We start from the raw sequence: 16,095 nt of genomic DNA on the forward strand, positions 1-16,095 counted from the left end.
AAATAGGGGCCAAAGGGCTCAAATCACCTAATTAACTTTGATGATCACCATGGTATTTGAAAGCAACAGTCTACTTCCTGATTCAAAGATAACAAAGGCAACAACATGCTCTGAGACAATAAGAATTTTTTCTATTTGGAACTTTAATTTTTGGAGCTTGTGTGTCCAAAAAGAGAACTTGGGAAGGAGGTTACACCTGAAGGGAAAACAATGAACTTAATGAATTTGGAATGGAGAAACCCCTAGGACCAAGATGAGAAGTAATTTACTGGTAGGTGCTCTTTAAATGTTGATGACTTTTTCGGTCTTTTAGTGCAAACTTCATAGCAAATTCTGTGAGTCTTGCTTATTAACACAGTTCTCAAAGTCAGAAAGAAAAAAAAAAACATTGTCTAGTCCTTAACAAAGACAAGTGAGCATTTTTCTGAATTATCAAAATTACATAAAACAAAACCAAACTTAAATCTCGTGTCTTGCCTCTGACTGTTCAATTAGATGAAAAGAAAACTGTGTGCAGCTGAGAAATATTTTCTGAAAAACTCAGGTGAAGGACCCATCTCTCACCTTCCTTAAGGTCAGGTCTGCCTGGGCAGCACTTGCTGCACCTAGATTAAACCTGCTGTCCACCAATCCAGGGTTTGACTTGATACCAACTACATGGCCGCCCTGTGCCCTTAGTTTGCTCTAAACTTTTCTTGTATAAAATGTAGCTCAGCAGTTATGGGAAAAGGGATTGGTTTTGCTAGAATCATCCAGATTTACTGCATGAAAACATTTCATTTTCCTAGGAACGATCTGGGTGAGGCTACTCTCCCCAGAAAATACTCCGGTCTTCCCTAGTTAGCATCTGAGCTACGCCCAGCCTAACCCGGTGATGATTTATCCCTATGACAGGGAAAAACGCCATTGTTGTTCAATGACTTGTGCAAACGCAAGCCAAGTGCCTCCTTGCACACACAGTTCCAGAAGTTTATTCCTGTTTTCCAAAGGCGCTTCCTTAATCTTTCAACGCCCCTTCACCCGCCGGCACCATAAAGTTGCTCTAATGCATTCAGGCCCTTCCCCATAACGCTGCTCATAGCGGGTCTGCCCTGGCCAATAACGTTATTTAAAATAAAAAATGTGCCAGAAAATAGCCAAGTAGGAAGGGGGAAAAAAATGAATTCCCCGGGCGGTGCAGTGGTGTTGGAATGTGCCATTAGTTTCGAAGGGAAGAAAGTCCCATGTGTGAATTTCATCGCAGATCTTAGGTCACCACTGGACCTTCAATTATGCATAGCCTTGACGTGAAAACGGCAAAGAATTGGAAGCGCGCTAGTCAGGTAGAGCCCGCGACGAGAAGCACCCGGGAGACCGAGGTGGCTGCAGCGCGCGTCCCCCGCGGGCCGGCGTGGTGCGCTCGGGGGCGGCCCCGCGCGCGGGGCGGGGAGGCAAGGCGCACTGGGCGGCGGCGCAGTCTGCACCATGGCGTACCCGGGGCACCCTGGCGCCGGCGGCGGGTACTACCCAGGTGGGGTAAGTGCTGCTTGCCCCAGCGCGAGCCTGGGGCTCCGAGGACGCCGACAGGCCGTTCTTGGAGGCGCTGCGGCCCGCGGGGAGGGGGCGCTGCCCTGACTTCTCCCTGCGCGCTCCCCGCCTAGTCTCGGGCCCCTGCGGTTCCGCCTCTCTCTTCATCCATCCCCCGGTCCCTTCTCCTGGGTGGCCCCGTGGGACCAAGGCACGAGTGAAATGGGATCCAAGAAGCCCACCCTGTGACTCTCGGATACGCGGCATGAAATTGTGAAAGTGGGGTGTTGGCTTCCTCTTCCTCCCTCTCGGTTTTCCCCCAAAGCAACTACAGCCATTTTGATCTAGAATGGTCCTGAGATCTGTCTTCATCCCTTTAAAAGAAAGTGTGAGGGAGGATGGCAGGAGGGCGGAGGTCAGGGAAAATTTGTGAGCATGAAAGTCCTGGAGGAAGTCTACCTGGCCAGGCATCAAGGAAGCGCATCGTCTAGGGAGCTCCTTCTGAAACTACGTTGCCCCGCCTGAGAGATAACCTGTCCCAAACTCTTCCCTAGGCCACACCTGTCTCAGCATTGTACCAACTCCAGCCATACCTAGTACTTAAAACACTTTTAAAACACCATAAAAGCTATACAAACAAGGAAAACAATTGGAGCTCTGCCCTTGCCTAGGTTATATTCATCGCTGTAACCTGCAGTTTAAAAGGGCTTTTTAAAGTGACTTCACATATACAGGCTCTCACTTTCATGAAAACCAGTTTGGGTCCAAGTCACCAGTCCTTAAGTTATAAAAGGGTGAGAGTGGAAAAAAGAGGTGGGGTGATTGCTGGTTAGAGTGTGCTGGTGGTGGGGAGCTAAGTCATGTGAAGGGCAAGCACACAGTTGCCTGGCTTTGCACAAAAGCTCTCTCTGTGGTGAAAGAATACAACTTGATTCAGCGGAATGATGCATTTGTGTTTCCTTTTGCACAGTATGGAGGGGCTCCTGGAGGGCCTGCGTTTCCAGGACAAACTCAGGATCCACTGTATGGTTACTTCGCTTCCGTTGCTGGACAGGTTAGCTTTTCCTTTTAATATTAAAAAACTGTCAGATTCACATTTGTGTGACCTTTTGATATAGTGACACAAAAATGAACTTTGCCCTGGAAATGAATCTCTTTGCCTGTATAAAGGAAGATAGAAAGAAAGACAGTTGTTTGTTTGTTTGTAGTACTGGGAATTGAACTGAATTATATCTCCAGCCCTTTTTATTTTGGGACAGGGTCTGACTGAATTGCCCAGGCTGGCCTCAAACTTTCTATCCCTACCTCAGCCTCTTTGAGTAGGGGGATTCTAGCTTCTTATTTTAGTTCTTTATTCTGAATATTCAGAGCAAATTAAGACAAAATAGTATCTGTACTTAATTAAGTTAGCTGAGTTGGAAAATAAGCTTGTGACTGAATGAGGGTAAGATTGAACAGAGTAGGGATTCTAAGTATACTTGAAGATCTGTAAGGTAGAAAATGTCTTTAGAACTGAGTTGTGAGTCCAGGGGGGTTTCAAGAGAAGAAATTCAAGATCTGATGTACATAAACCTTGGTCTGTACAACTTAAAGACATGTATTAGTAATTATGTAGCCAGATTCTAGTGAATTTGATTGTTAATTTTTACCTATCCTTAGGAAATAGGTATGTATGGTAAAAACCCATAAGCTTCTAAATAAGAAATTACTACTCTCAGTATCAGGAAGTTAATCCTGTGAGCAGTTTACTTTCTCTCTGATGCAAATGCTGTTACTAGGTCAGCTCTCCCACATCCTTATTAGGTGTTGTGGCCTATTGACCCAGAGAAAGAATTCAGGTCAACTCCCCAAGATCCACTTCTCTGCATTCCCAAGTTGTATGACAGCTGCTGGGTTGCCCCAAGGGAAGACACTTACCTAGCTTCCAGGGTCACTGAGTATAGTAAATACACTGTTACATAACTCAGACACACCCAGAGGAGCTGTTTATTCTTATGAATTCAACTTAATCTTGTTTTGGTAAAAAGCTAGAAATAGCAAAATCATAATATGAAAAAATGCTATAGCATATTATGGATCACCTTTTAAAGTAACACTCTAAGAAATACAGCTTTGAGAACTTGAATGGAAAATTGAGTCTAAAACTGCAAGACTTTCCTCTTGAGTATCTGCTTAATCTTTTATTGATCTGTATCTTTGAAACCACAAGACAGGGCACGCCTCAAGACTAGCATTCTTAGATTGCTGGAGCCTCCAGTGTGTAAGTGACCCTATCTGCTTAGCTTTCAGCAGCCCTGGCCTGTATTCAGCATATTCATCATCAAATTATTACTCTTGCTCCTTATTTGTAACCTATTATACTCAAAACTTGAGAATTTAAATATTCTATTTTAAAATCTCTAGAAATTACACATATCTCTAGTTCTGACCTAGTATAGTCAGTGAGCAGGTAACCGGGAGCCTAACTTATATTTTCTAGGTCTAATTGTGCTCTTTTACAAAAAAAAATTCACTAATTCATAAGGTGATCAAAGAGTCTCTTTCTGTTTGAATTAGGCCTTTTATTTACTGATGTCTGCTGTGTACCCTGCTCTTTCCCCCTAAAAAGAAAATAAAAATTTTTAAACAACTCCTTAAATCATTTTATTTTAAAATGCTTACTTTGGGCAATTTCCTAGCTCTGACTGAGAGAACAAAAGTTGCGAACACAAGCTCTCTTTCATCATTAAATTATGTTTGGAATTAGGATGAGGAAAAGATTGCCCACTTTTGGAAGACATTCTTTTTATTAAAAAAGAAGGGGGGCATGATAATACTCATTTTTCTTTGTTAGTATTGCTGCATTGAATATTGAGGGTAAACAAATAACTTGAAAATACAAATTACAACTGTGATCCCTCTTCCTGTTCTTCATAAAAGGATGGGCAAATAGATGCTGATGAATTGCAGAGATGTCTGACACAATCGGGCATTGCTGGAGGATATAAACGTAAGTTGACAAGTTCCAAAGTTTCTCTTAAAGTCCTCTTGTTCTTTATACATTAGCTATTACATGACATTATAGCCTTTAAGGAAACTGAGCTTTCCTGATTCAACCAAGCTTAGAATTGCAAAAGCTAACTTACGACTATTATTTCTAAATGTTGATTTGGAAACAGTTAAGTAAGTCATTCTATTCTACCTACCAGGTTAGTGGGTTTGGAACCATTCAAACTAGTGAGACAATTGGGTGGCCAAGAGGACAAGTTGAGGTACTGAAATGAAATCTGCTGGGTCAGGTATTATTAATGGTAGGAGCTAATAGTCATGGCTGACTATTTGCCAAGAGCTTACTTTGTTTATGCCTGATGGCACTTAGAGTTTTGAGTGACTAGTCCTGCATTCCTGATCTCTGAGCCCTGGACTCGCTGTTGGCCACATGAACGTTTATATGATATCCTCTTTTGTTTCAGAAAATGTATTCAGGGTCTTTCCTCTTTTGTTTCAGAAAATGTATTCAGGCCAAGTGGAAAGTACCCTTTTTACTTCTGAACTCCTTAACTAGTCATTCTTCTCTCCCTTCTTAGTTCCTCAAAGACTGACTTTGCTGCCCTGTAATTTTGTTTTTCCCTCCATTTCCTGCCTTCTGAGGTCTCTGCTACAAGTAGTAGATGGAGAAATACTGCAGAGATGCTGCATCCTGACCAGGCTTCTCATCATCCTGCATACGTACTGTGTACTTAATTTTCAAATCCAGTCTTGACCATGACCAATTTCTAGGATAGATTATAGTGTCTTAGTTCAAGTCCATTACCTGCCAACTTTTTTTCCAGTTGGTAATTGAGACAGAACATCAAAATGAAGCCTTGGTTTCATTGTTTTTAGTATCATAAGGGGCTTGATTTCAGTAAGGGTAAGCTATGAATTAAAAATACTCAAACCAGAATTCACACCTGAGGATTTATAGTGGCATTTTTGACTCTTTGACATGACATATTTACTAGATGGTTCTCTTTGAACTACTTATGTTTTTATTGTTAGTGTTTCTTCTTTTATATGACCTACTATTTCCTAGGTGGGAGATTAATACAAAAGAACTTTTTAAATTTCTGTCATTTAATCTGGTCCTAAACAAAAGAAGCACTTTCTAGATTAATTGTTTTTGTTTGCCTGTTTTTTCCTTTTTTTTACTGTTGTAGGCAATACATTTAAAAGGTTAATTGTTAACTTCAAGTAGTAAAGCTGGTGAACAAGGCAGGTCTCATAGCAGTGACAGCAGACAGACATGAGCTGTGGCAACAGTGGTTTAAGGGGACAATTATATACACTGGGCCTACTGTGCTGACCCTCTTCTTTTAAAAAGTTATTTATCTGTGGCCACTCTGGCCTCCTCTTGGTTTAAGTCAGTAGAATATGTCACATTCCTCAGTAAATAACCTGTTATCTTCAGGAGAAATGGAAGCCCAAAGGTGCCTCCCTGCCAATAAGAAAGAACAGGTAACCCTGAAGGGGGACCTTTAGTGACCTTTATGCAGACCAGATTCCAGGACTCAGGAAGACAGGACAATTAGAAGCAAAGCCCCAACCATAAAATCTATAAGAACAGGTTCCAATTAGAACCAGTCAGCAAGGACCAAGATGACCCAGAGTTGCCTTTGGATATTTAGCCTGTCATTATGATAGTAAAATTCCTCATCTATGGGATAACATTATGTGTAGTGGAGACATGGAAGTCTGAGGCAATTTTGCTGTCGGTCAGAAATCTAAAGGTAGATCAGGGCAGGACTCTCTGGAAACTTCCCTAGGACTCAATAAAACTGGAGGACTGGAAAAGCAGGATATCCCTCTCTTCTTTGAGAGAATCCACTCTTTACCATGATAGTGTTCCTTTACCCCCTTTCCTTTCTTTCTGATAAACTCCTACCTGCTACTATATATGACTCACTTGAAATTCTTCAGCCAAGATTGCAAGAAACAGTGGTCACAAAACCCTAGGATCACTTGGCTCCATGGGTAGACCTTATCCTATAAAAGCAGGGTTTAACAATATGAGGTAGTGTCATTCATAAACTATTATTCTATACACTTGTAATAGAAGAAGTGCAGCAGGTTTTAAACTCTAACAAAGCAGATTATATATCCTTAGCTGTCCTTTTAAGAATTTTATTTGAGAAAACCCCATGTAATGATGGCCTTAAATCAGTGCATTATAGAGGACCTTTTGTGAAACATGAGGACCTTCTGATTTAGTTGATTTCTTTAATGTCTTCCGCTAGCCTGTAATAAATCACCCTACTTGTGAGGTGGTTTTTTTATCACAGAAATTGTACATCAATCTTTTAAGCCCAGCTTCCAACCAAAAAGAACAGAACCAAGTGAGTGGACAGGTGGGTGGAAGGGATATGCCAATCAGGACCCACAGCCCCCTTCTGAACTAGTTTAAAAGTGGCTATAACTGCTCTAGGCATACCCAGAGTCATCTTGTCTAGATAAGGGAAGTTATAAGATGGTACCTCAGTCAAGAGGCAGGAAAGTTTTCCCTGCAGAATTAGTATCTAAACTGAGAAGAAGTGACAGTACAGCTGAAATGAAGCTGACCAATAAGTGAGTGGGGTGGGGAAACTGCCCTAGGCAGACAGAACAGAACATAATGAAAGACCCAGAGAGCTCATCATTCAGGGAAGGAATCAAAAATCTCTCTAAGCCTAGTGTCTGGGAATTGATGAAGATAAGACTAGCTGAACTGGGAACACCCGTGCATGACCTTACTTACAAGTCAGGTAAGGCAATTGGCCTTTACCATGACAGCAGAACACACGTAGAGGGTCTTATATAGGAAAGCACATGGCATCCTGGTTATAAGGTAAAGACAAAACCGGGAGACAGTGGTTCAGTTAAACAGTCAGGGGTGCATGTTAGAGTCTCCATGGAGTCATATAGGTTACAGAAATGCTAACTAAACCAGGAAGTGACGATGAAACTGAAAATGGATCCTGAAGCTATGTAGAAGGTGATTGAATATCAGAAAAGAGAATGGAGGACACTCCCAGGTGTCTGTCTTGGCTGAACTTTGAGTAGATGGTGGTACCATTCATGGAACTGGAAAGCAGAGAAGCTGTCTCATAGCCCCTTGGAAATCTCGATGTAAGCCAGACATGGTGACCTCTGTCCTGTGGTTGTCAAGCCATCTAGGGCAGTGGTTTTTAGACTTTAGCAGCAGCAGCATCTTCTGGAAAGATCACAGAAAATCAGATTGCTGGGCCCCACCCTAGATGTTTTTTCAGGAGGTCTAGGGTAAGATGTAAGAACATCACCCCAACAAGTTTCCATGTGATATGGGTCCAGGTTGTCACCTTTAACAAGTTTCCATGCGCTATTGGTCTAGGTTGGGCCAGCTGCTTTAATGTGAATATATCTCACTGAGGATCTTGTTTAAATTCAGAGTCTGATTTTATTGATTGTATTTTATTAGGTAAGGGTTGAGATTCTACAATTCCTTTTTTCCCACCACTTTTGGTTTTTATTAATGCATCATATATGTACATAGAGATTCTGCAATTCCAACAAGATCCCAAGTGTTATTAATATGCTGGTCCAGGAATCACACTTGAGTAGAGTATGGTCTCAACCTTGACTGCCAACTGGAATCCTCTGAGAAGCTCTAAAACACACTGGAACTCAGTGATGCAGCCCATGTTCAGGATTGTTTAAATTTTCCAGGTGATTCTTATAGGCACCAGAGCTGAGAATCACTGCTCTAGACTCAAGGGACTTTATACCTCTACACAATTTAAAAGTCAGAATGAAGAATCCATAAGATCCTTCCAAAAAATGTAGAAAGTGTTGACATATTCTTTCTTCTTAAGAAAATTGTATGTCAATCAAATGAATATTGAATACCAAGATAGAAATAGTTGCTAGTCTTTTATTTCTGGGAGAGAATATGCCAAATACAATAATTCATTAAATACAGAAAACTATCATTTATACTGCTTGGAGATGGTAATAATAAGTTAGTCCAATTGTGTTCTAATTTCCGTTTGGGTAGAGGAAATAAAAGAAACTAGCAAAAGCTATGGAAAAGGTTAGTTCTGTGTGCATCTTAAACTTGCAGAATTTATACTAGCTTTTCCCACTTGACACTTGTTACTTATGCCTTCTAGATATACAGCTTCTTTGTACCTGCACAAAATTTCCTCAAAAGTAATTGATTTCCATGAATGCAGTGTAAGCCGCAAGGGATTCTCTATTTTTAACTTCATAATTCTTAGATTACCAGTTGGCCACAATCATTGAGCATATTCTGGTTTGGCTGCATAAGCACGCTATTACATGTCCTCAGATTGCTCATAAACAGTAGGAGAACTAAAAACCCTTCTGAATGGTGGCCACCACTGCAGGGGTCAGTGGCTCTTACTGCAGAGTACTCTTACTCAAAACAGTTTTAACAAGTACATTTACTTGGTTTCATTTATAAACTTACTATATATGAAAAGAGGTCATAGATTATTTTAGGTAAGAGGTTACTGCTCAGTGTCTAACATTAAATAAAAAAGAAAGAAAAACAAATGATTAAGCATAAAAATAGTAAAACGGGCTATTTATGGTAATTTATGAGCAAATTACATATGGTAACTTATGAACAAAGCCATTCTGCCTTCCCACACAACTATGGTGGATATAATAATTTTGGTCCCGTATGGCTAATTGGACTCACTATATTATAGTTTTAAAGGCAAAAAAGTTTAACTGTACTATATAGTACTTTTAAAAAATATTTGTTTTAAGATTGTTAAAATCAAATTTGTATTCTAGAAGAAGAAATCCTTTTATCTGGAAAAATCTACTTAGAATATAGTTTAGTTCCACATAAACTGAGTAGCATAAAAAAAGCAAATAATCACATCACTAGTTAATCTGAAGATAGCTAATGTAATGTGAACTTTTGAAATTGTGTTTATATGTCTGTACTTTTCTTGATTTAACAGCTTTTAACCTGGAGACCTGTCGGCTTATGGTTTCAATGCTGGATGTATCCTTTACCTCGATGGTTGTCTAGAGTATTGTTTCTTGACAAGAAATTTCCTTCCTGAAGGAATTTATCACAGAATTAAAACACCAAGTGACAATCCCTGAAAAGCTTGGTGAAATAATTGGCTTTTAGGATATGGTTTGGTGTAAAAATGGGAAGGAAATTTAGTAAACAGAATGTCAGTTGTTTAAGAATCCAAGGAGGCATCAAAGTAGAATAAGTGTGGAGACAAGGACCAAAAAGCTTTTTCCCTTTAGTGTTGACGGCTCTGCAGGATCCACACCCAACCTTCAATGAGGGGATCATACACACCCCAGGTGTTGGACTTATTTAAATGAAGTGATGTCCATTCCAGTCCAACTTCCAGGGGTGAGATCCTTAGGTCTGGGAGAACTTGACAAGAGAGGACTCCAGGACAGAAGGGTAGACAACATAGCCTGGGCTGCCTAGGAAGTGCACACAATTCCAGAACCAAGACTACCTTTTACTTAAACCATTTAGTTTTCCCATAGTAAAAATAGGTACTAAGAGCTTTTTCTCCATAGGTCCTTTTTATTGAATCTTTGTGTGCTATCATCAACCTTTCTATTTTATCATACCAAGAAAAATGTACAATAACTTTAAAATATTTTAGCAGAAAGAACATTGAATTCCCTCTACCCCCCCCCTTTTTTCATTTAATCATTAGAAAATGTTACAAAATAAAGAAGCTCTGATCCTTGATTACAGTTCAGAGAGACAGGTCTGGCACAATGGGGTTCAATGAGTTTAAAGAACTCTGGTCTGTACTGAATGGCTGGAGACAACACTTCATCAGTTTTGACAGTGATCGGAGTGGAACTGTGGATCCTCAAGAATTGCAGAAGGCGCTGACAACCATGGGTGTGTATGACTAACTGGAACTCTCTGTTCACTGGTAGGTAGAGTGGGTTTTTTTTGTTTTTTCTCTAATAGTAAGTGCTATTTGAAGATCGTTTTTATTTTCTTAGAAATTGTGTGTGTTCATAAATAAAGTCCACAGTCTTAAAAATTGTGCTCGATTATTTTTCAGTGGTTTTTCTTTTTCAAACTTTTAATGGATGACTTTTCTGCCTTTCAGGATTTAGGTTGAATCCCCAAACTGTGAATTCAATTGCAAAACGATACAGCACCAGTGGAAAGATCACCTTCGATGACTATATTGCCTGCTGTGTCAAGCTGAGAGCACTCACAGGTGTGTTCTGTGAGGTTTGTGGTCATCAAGAGCCACAAGGATTCAGTTGATATTTTATTTCTCAGTGCTTCTGAACTTTTATTCTCCCCAGTTTTTTCTATGCTTCAGTAGTTGCTTTAGTCAATTTGTGACATTGCTGTTACATATACATAGTATGATAATTTTGTTTTACAGAATTTTTTTTGGTTAGTGGGTAATCTGCCATTAAAATAATCTTAAATAAGTTTTACTAAAATAGTCCAAAACATAATGAGCTAATTTGTGCTTTACTTCTTTTCTTTTTTGTTCTTGTGATTCTGGGTATCAAACCCAGGACCATGTACATGCCAGATGAGTGCTGTACAACTGAGCTACATCCCAGCCCTAACCTGAGAATTTTTATTGGAGTGGGATTATGAGTGATTTCTCTTTAGAATGTGAAATTTTTGAAAATTGAAATAAATTCTTTGTTTTGTAAGTGGGCTGAAATGGGTGGGATATTTTATCATAGCCCATTTATCATATTAAGAACTCTAGGGCTGGGATTGTGGCTCAGTGGCAGAGCACTTACCTAGCATGTATGAGGCACTGGGTTCAATTCTCAGCACCACATATCAATAAAATAAAGGTCCATTGACCACTAAAAAAAAATTTATATATATATAAAAGAACTCTTATCTATTTCTTTAATTCAACAATATCTGTTTTATTAAGTTTGAAATTTTATGCTTTCATCACAATTAAGTAAAGATCTTGGAAGTTGCACAGCTTTTTAAAACTCACTTTGAGGTATTTCCTACAAGTTCCATAAAAAAAAAAAAAAGGACAGCTGTTAACTTCTGCCTATGATATCACTTTGCTGCATAGTAAATCTTTGCTTTGGCCTTGTTGACAGTTTGTACAATTTATATGTTACTATAATTCCATCCTAGTGTTAAAATAATCAATGATGGTGATTTTAGAAAAGCTGTTTAAAAAAACTATAAATTTTATTGTGTTATTTTACAGATAGCTTTCGAAGACGGGACACTGGTCAGCAAGGCATGGTGAATTTCTCATATGATGATGTAAGTCTAAGTAAATTAAGAGCTATGTAGATGGATACAGTGCACAAAAAAATGGGCATCCCTTTTGAATTTAGATGTTAAGAACATCTTAAAGATGCCAGAGAAATCAGAGATTAAGTGATCAGAAGGAGTTACCATCTAAAACATATTTTGTTTATTTTTTATGTGGTGCTGAGGATCGAACCCAGCACCTCATGTGTGCAAGGCAAGTGCTGTACCACTGAGCTACAACCTCAGCCCTAAAATATATTAATTTCATTCACTATTAGTTTTTTTCTATAGGTTGGACCTCTGATTTGTATTTAAAGATGTGGGTTCAAGTCTAGCCTGTTGCATTGATTAGCTGCATCGTGTCACTTATATGGTTTCTTAATTGCTTTGAAACTTTTTGAATAAAGAGAAGGATGTCATTATAGTAGTACCTCTTTCACTGGGCTGTTTTAAGATTTCAGTCAGAAATATCCTCAAAACACATGCTGCAGGTATTGTGTCTGATATTCCCTTCTACAAACAAACCATCTCAGTGACTGAGAAGTAGCTTTAATAGCTCAAACCTGCACTTTGCACAACTATGTTCTTAATTGAGAACAAAGAGCAGGTGCCAGCTTAAATAACAATTTAAAGGAAGTTTTTACTGAAAAGCCACACTAAACAAGAGAGGATGGGGCCAGTGTGAAATAACCAACTGCCCTCTCTGATATCATTCACTGGATGTGTGTAACAAAAGTAAGGAGATGCTTAGTTATTTCATGTTTTTGCTTAGCCATTGATTAAAAAACAAAATCGCTTTGAGAATTGAAATCACTGTAATCACTGAATATTCTAAAATATTTCTAACAGCTACTGTGGTTGTCAGTGCACTTTGGAAAGGCATAGTATATGTGAAAGTATAAAATGCTTCTTTCTTCTATTTAAGGGTGTTTTCTCTTTAGTGTGCCTTAGCTTAGCTTCTCAGTTGACAGTCCTGTCACTGCATTAGAGAGCAAGGGCACTGGGGAATGAAAAAAGCATGGGCTTTGGCCTCAAATGGAGCCATTTAAGACATTTGTAAATGTCCTGATCATTAGCTTCTTTTTCTGTTAAAATAGGAATAATCAGCTTGGCCTTGTGGAACAGCTGCATGGACTAGCAGCACACAGGGCCTTATCAGTGTTGGAGAGTCAAAGAAAAAGTTGATAGAAGGGGCAGAGTTATTTCTGTGTGTTTAGTGGGGGATCCCAACATTTCACATCAAATGCTTGTGCTTCTAAACTCAGGTTTTATTTGCATCTAGGTTTATTTTAATAAGCAGATTTTAAAGGAATACATTGTTTAAAAATGCTCCATTAAAGGGGGTCAAACTGTGCAATTTGGAACATGATATGACAGTATAAATTCCAGTTATTTGTATTTGTGAGCAGGTACCTTTGACTGTGACCTTTTGTAGAATCTTCAATATTATCCAGGATTTAAATAATCCTTTATCAATTGAAGTAATGTCTTATACCAGTAAGAAGTAAGAACCCCACTGGGTATTTCTTTTTCTTTTTCCTTTATACTAGAAATTGAACCTAAGGATGCTTTGTCACTGAGCTACATCCTCAGTCTTTCACTTTTTTGAGAATGGGCCTAAGTTGCTGAGACTGGCTTTGAAACTGCCTCAGCCTCCTGAGTCTCTGGGACTACAGTTGTTTACCACCATACCTGGCTCCCATTTGTTTTTCCTTGGTACCAGTGATTGAACTTGGGGCATTCAACCACTGAGCCACATCCCCACCCCTATTGTATTTTATTTAGAGACAGGGTCTCACTGAGTTGCTTAGTGCCCCACTGTTCCTGAGGCTGGCTTTGAACTCACAATCCTCCTGTCTTAGCCTCCCAAACCACTGGGATTACAGGCATGCGCCACCACACCCAGCTTTCCATTGGGTTTTATAGTAGAGCATTTCCCTAAAAAAATGAACCTTTCCATCCATGATGTACTCATATATTAGAGGTTGTGTGTATGTGTGTGTGTTAATCCTTAATTCCAAGTTGGAGAACTAAAATGTAAACTGTTGAAAAAAATCAGCTATAGCGAACTAAGTGTTTTGTGGTCTGTAGCATAACACTGGCTCTTCTCTCTTTTAGTTCATTCAGTGTGTCATGACCATTTGAGAGGAAGCTGCTGGAAGTCAATCAACATTCCACCTGGAGTTTGCATTTGCTTACTCTTTGCCTTCAGTACCGTGTGTAGCTTACATGGCTACTTCCCCTGACAGCTCTTGTAAAGGTCTATTACATTACACACAACTGAAGTTTGGGTTTTAGTTTTGATAATAAATTCTTTGGAACTTAGTAAGATCAAGTGTGTTATACCACCTAGAACTTCCTTGAGCTAATATCAGTCATATCTTATTTTCCTACTAAGCCTCTTTTATTATAAATTTGAGTATACAAAATGTTTAAGGCACATTATTTACGTTTCATTATGAGATATGAAACACTTAATCAGGCTACAATTGTTATCTTTCAATGTGGTTGAAAGTTTTGTGTGGAACATTCTTCGGTAAATGATATACACCCACTTGAATGCAAAAAAAAAAAAAAAACAGTAATCCATGTTAGAGTTTACCTTCCTAGAAAGTTAGCAGCACAGGGTTTAGACTTACACATATTTTCATGGCCTTGTGAATGGACAGGGAACATTGAGTGATTATTTTCTGCCTTTTTAAAATGTATGGATAATTTGAGTGGCAAATACTGTCACCAAGTCCCTCTTTGTCATCATCCATTCAAACCTTTGTTAACTATACTTAAGAATCTTATATGCTATAAGCTTAACTATGTAAAAAGAAAGTTCATAGAAAAAGACTAAGGGAATATATGAAAATATTAACTATAGTTATTTTTGGCTAATGGGATGCTTCATGACTAATTTTCTTTATGCATTTCAGTGTTTTCCAAATTTTGTATACGATATATGCTTCAATTTTAAAGTCAAAGATGTATTGATTTTAAAAATATTGATGCATCCAATTTAGTTATGTCATGTGTTTATGCTTTTAAAAACACACAGCAAAAAGACTTAAATGAGTGTCCCAAAGTGTTAATCTGGCATCAGGATCATGGGTTTGTTTTCTTCCTTCCTCCTACTTTCCCAAATAGTCTCTAATAAACAGGTATTGAATATATATATATCAATATCAATTTAAACAATAATATTTTTAAACCATGCGCTTTCAGTAAGATCTGGATTCTAATGCTGGCTGCACCTTTTACTGTGTGGTTTGATTATTTTAGATAACCCCTAGGGTCTTAGTTTCCCGTCTTTGAAAAGGAGATAGCACTTACATCTTGGTAGTTCTGAACATGAAAAGGTGTGTTGGTATAACAAGCAGAAACAGCATTTCTGATTCTTAAATTTAAAATTGTCCTGATTTGCCTTTGGTTTTTTTTGGGGGGAGGGGGTTTTGGTTTGTTTTTTGTTTTTGTTTTTTTTTTGCAAGAAAGCTTAACAGATTAAAAAAAAAATGATGCTATTATAGTTCCTCCTTGCTGGCAGTGTATCTTACTTGAGGGCACAATGTGAGCATTACCATTCAAATGAACAATTAGTTATCAACTAATGAAAATAAAAGTTTTCTTAAGTCTCTTTAGCCTCATTTCACTAATGTGTTTTCTAAATGCTAAGATATATATTTCATAAATACTTTTCAACCCTAATTTATATATATATTATATATACTTATATTATATAATATATATAATATATACATATAATATATATTATATATGGGGGAGGAGCTTAGATAATATTTATTTTAAAACACTCACTACATAGCAAACCTATTGTCCCCCACTAGTACATATGCGTAGTTCATATTAGTATGTAACTAAATTATATCCTTGTAAAGGGAGAGTAAATAACCATAAACTGAAAACAAAGATTATTTTGGTTTAGTATCTACAGCCCCAATTTGAAAAATCTTTTTTAATAGTTTTGCCAAGGTTCTAATCAGACATGATCCTCAAGTCTCAATAAAGACTTGAGTAAATGATTCTCAGTTTATTCACAAGATATTTAAATAGGCAAAAGATACCTAAAGCAATTACAGAAATTAGAAGGTAATGACCTAGACCCTCAAAAATCGAGCTAATATTTTCACACTTCTCTTTACATAAACATAGCATTGAAATAAGCAGTTGTTACCACTTGACTTTAAGTGTTGTCTGCTTTCTATGCTGTAGTCTGTTGGCAATATTTTTCAAAGTAAAAATAAAATATTAATATGAAGACTATTAATGCTGACATTCTAATTTTTTTAGCATTTTAGCCATACTAATCTAGTCAAGCACCT

General features: G+C 38.2%; 1 protein-coding gene across 1 annotated transcript; it reads left to right on the forward strand.

Annotated features, from left to right (window-relative positions):
* Window positions 1-1,377: 1,377 nt before the first annotated feature.
* On the forward strand, window positions 1,378-15,389 carry Sri (sorcin). The gene is made up of 8 exons (XM_015502343.2): window positions 1,378-1,515; window positions 2,477-2,560; window positions 4,426-4,495; window positions 9,474-9,517; window positions 10,252-10,399; window positions 10,617-10,730; window positions 11,718-11,776; window positions 13,886-15,389. The coding sequence occupies exons 1-8, from the start codon at window positions 1,465-1,467 to the stop codon at window positions 13,910-13,912; spliced, it is 597 nt and encodes a 198-aa protein (XP_015357829.1). The 5' UTR covers window positions 1,378-1,464; the 3' UTR covers window positions 13,913-15,389.
* The last annotated feature ends 706 nt before the right edge of the window (window positions 15,390-16,095 follow it).

This window comes from Marmota marmota, unplaced genomic scaffold, assembly GCF_001458135.2.
Source record: "Marmota marmota marmota unplaced genomic scaffold, marMar, whole genome shotgun sequence".
NCBI classification, from domain to species: domain Eukaryota; kingdom Metazoa; phylum Chordata; class Mammalia; order Rodentia; family Sciuridae; genus Marmota; species Marmota marmota.

What these genes read in the sequence shown, in the direction of transcription:
- Sri (XM_015502343.2), top strand. Translation starts at nt 1,465, where the DNA reads ATGGCGTACCCGGGGCACCCTGGCGCCGGCGGCGGGTACTACCCAGGT. An exon ending in GCGGGTACTACCCAGGTGGG is followed by an intron (nt 1,516 to 2,476) that starts GTAAGTGCTGCT and finishes CCTTTTGCACAG; the next exon opens with TATGGAGGGGCTCCTGGAGG. An exon ending in CATTGCTGGAGGATATAAAC is followed by an intron (nt 4,496 to 9,473) that starts GTAAGTTGACAA and finishes TTGATTTAACAG; the next exon opens with CTTTTAACCTGGAGACCTGT.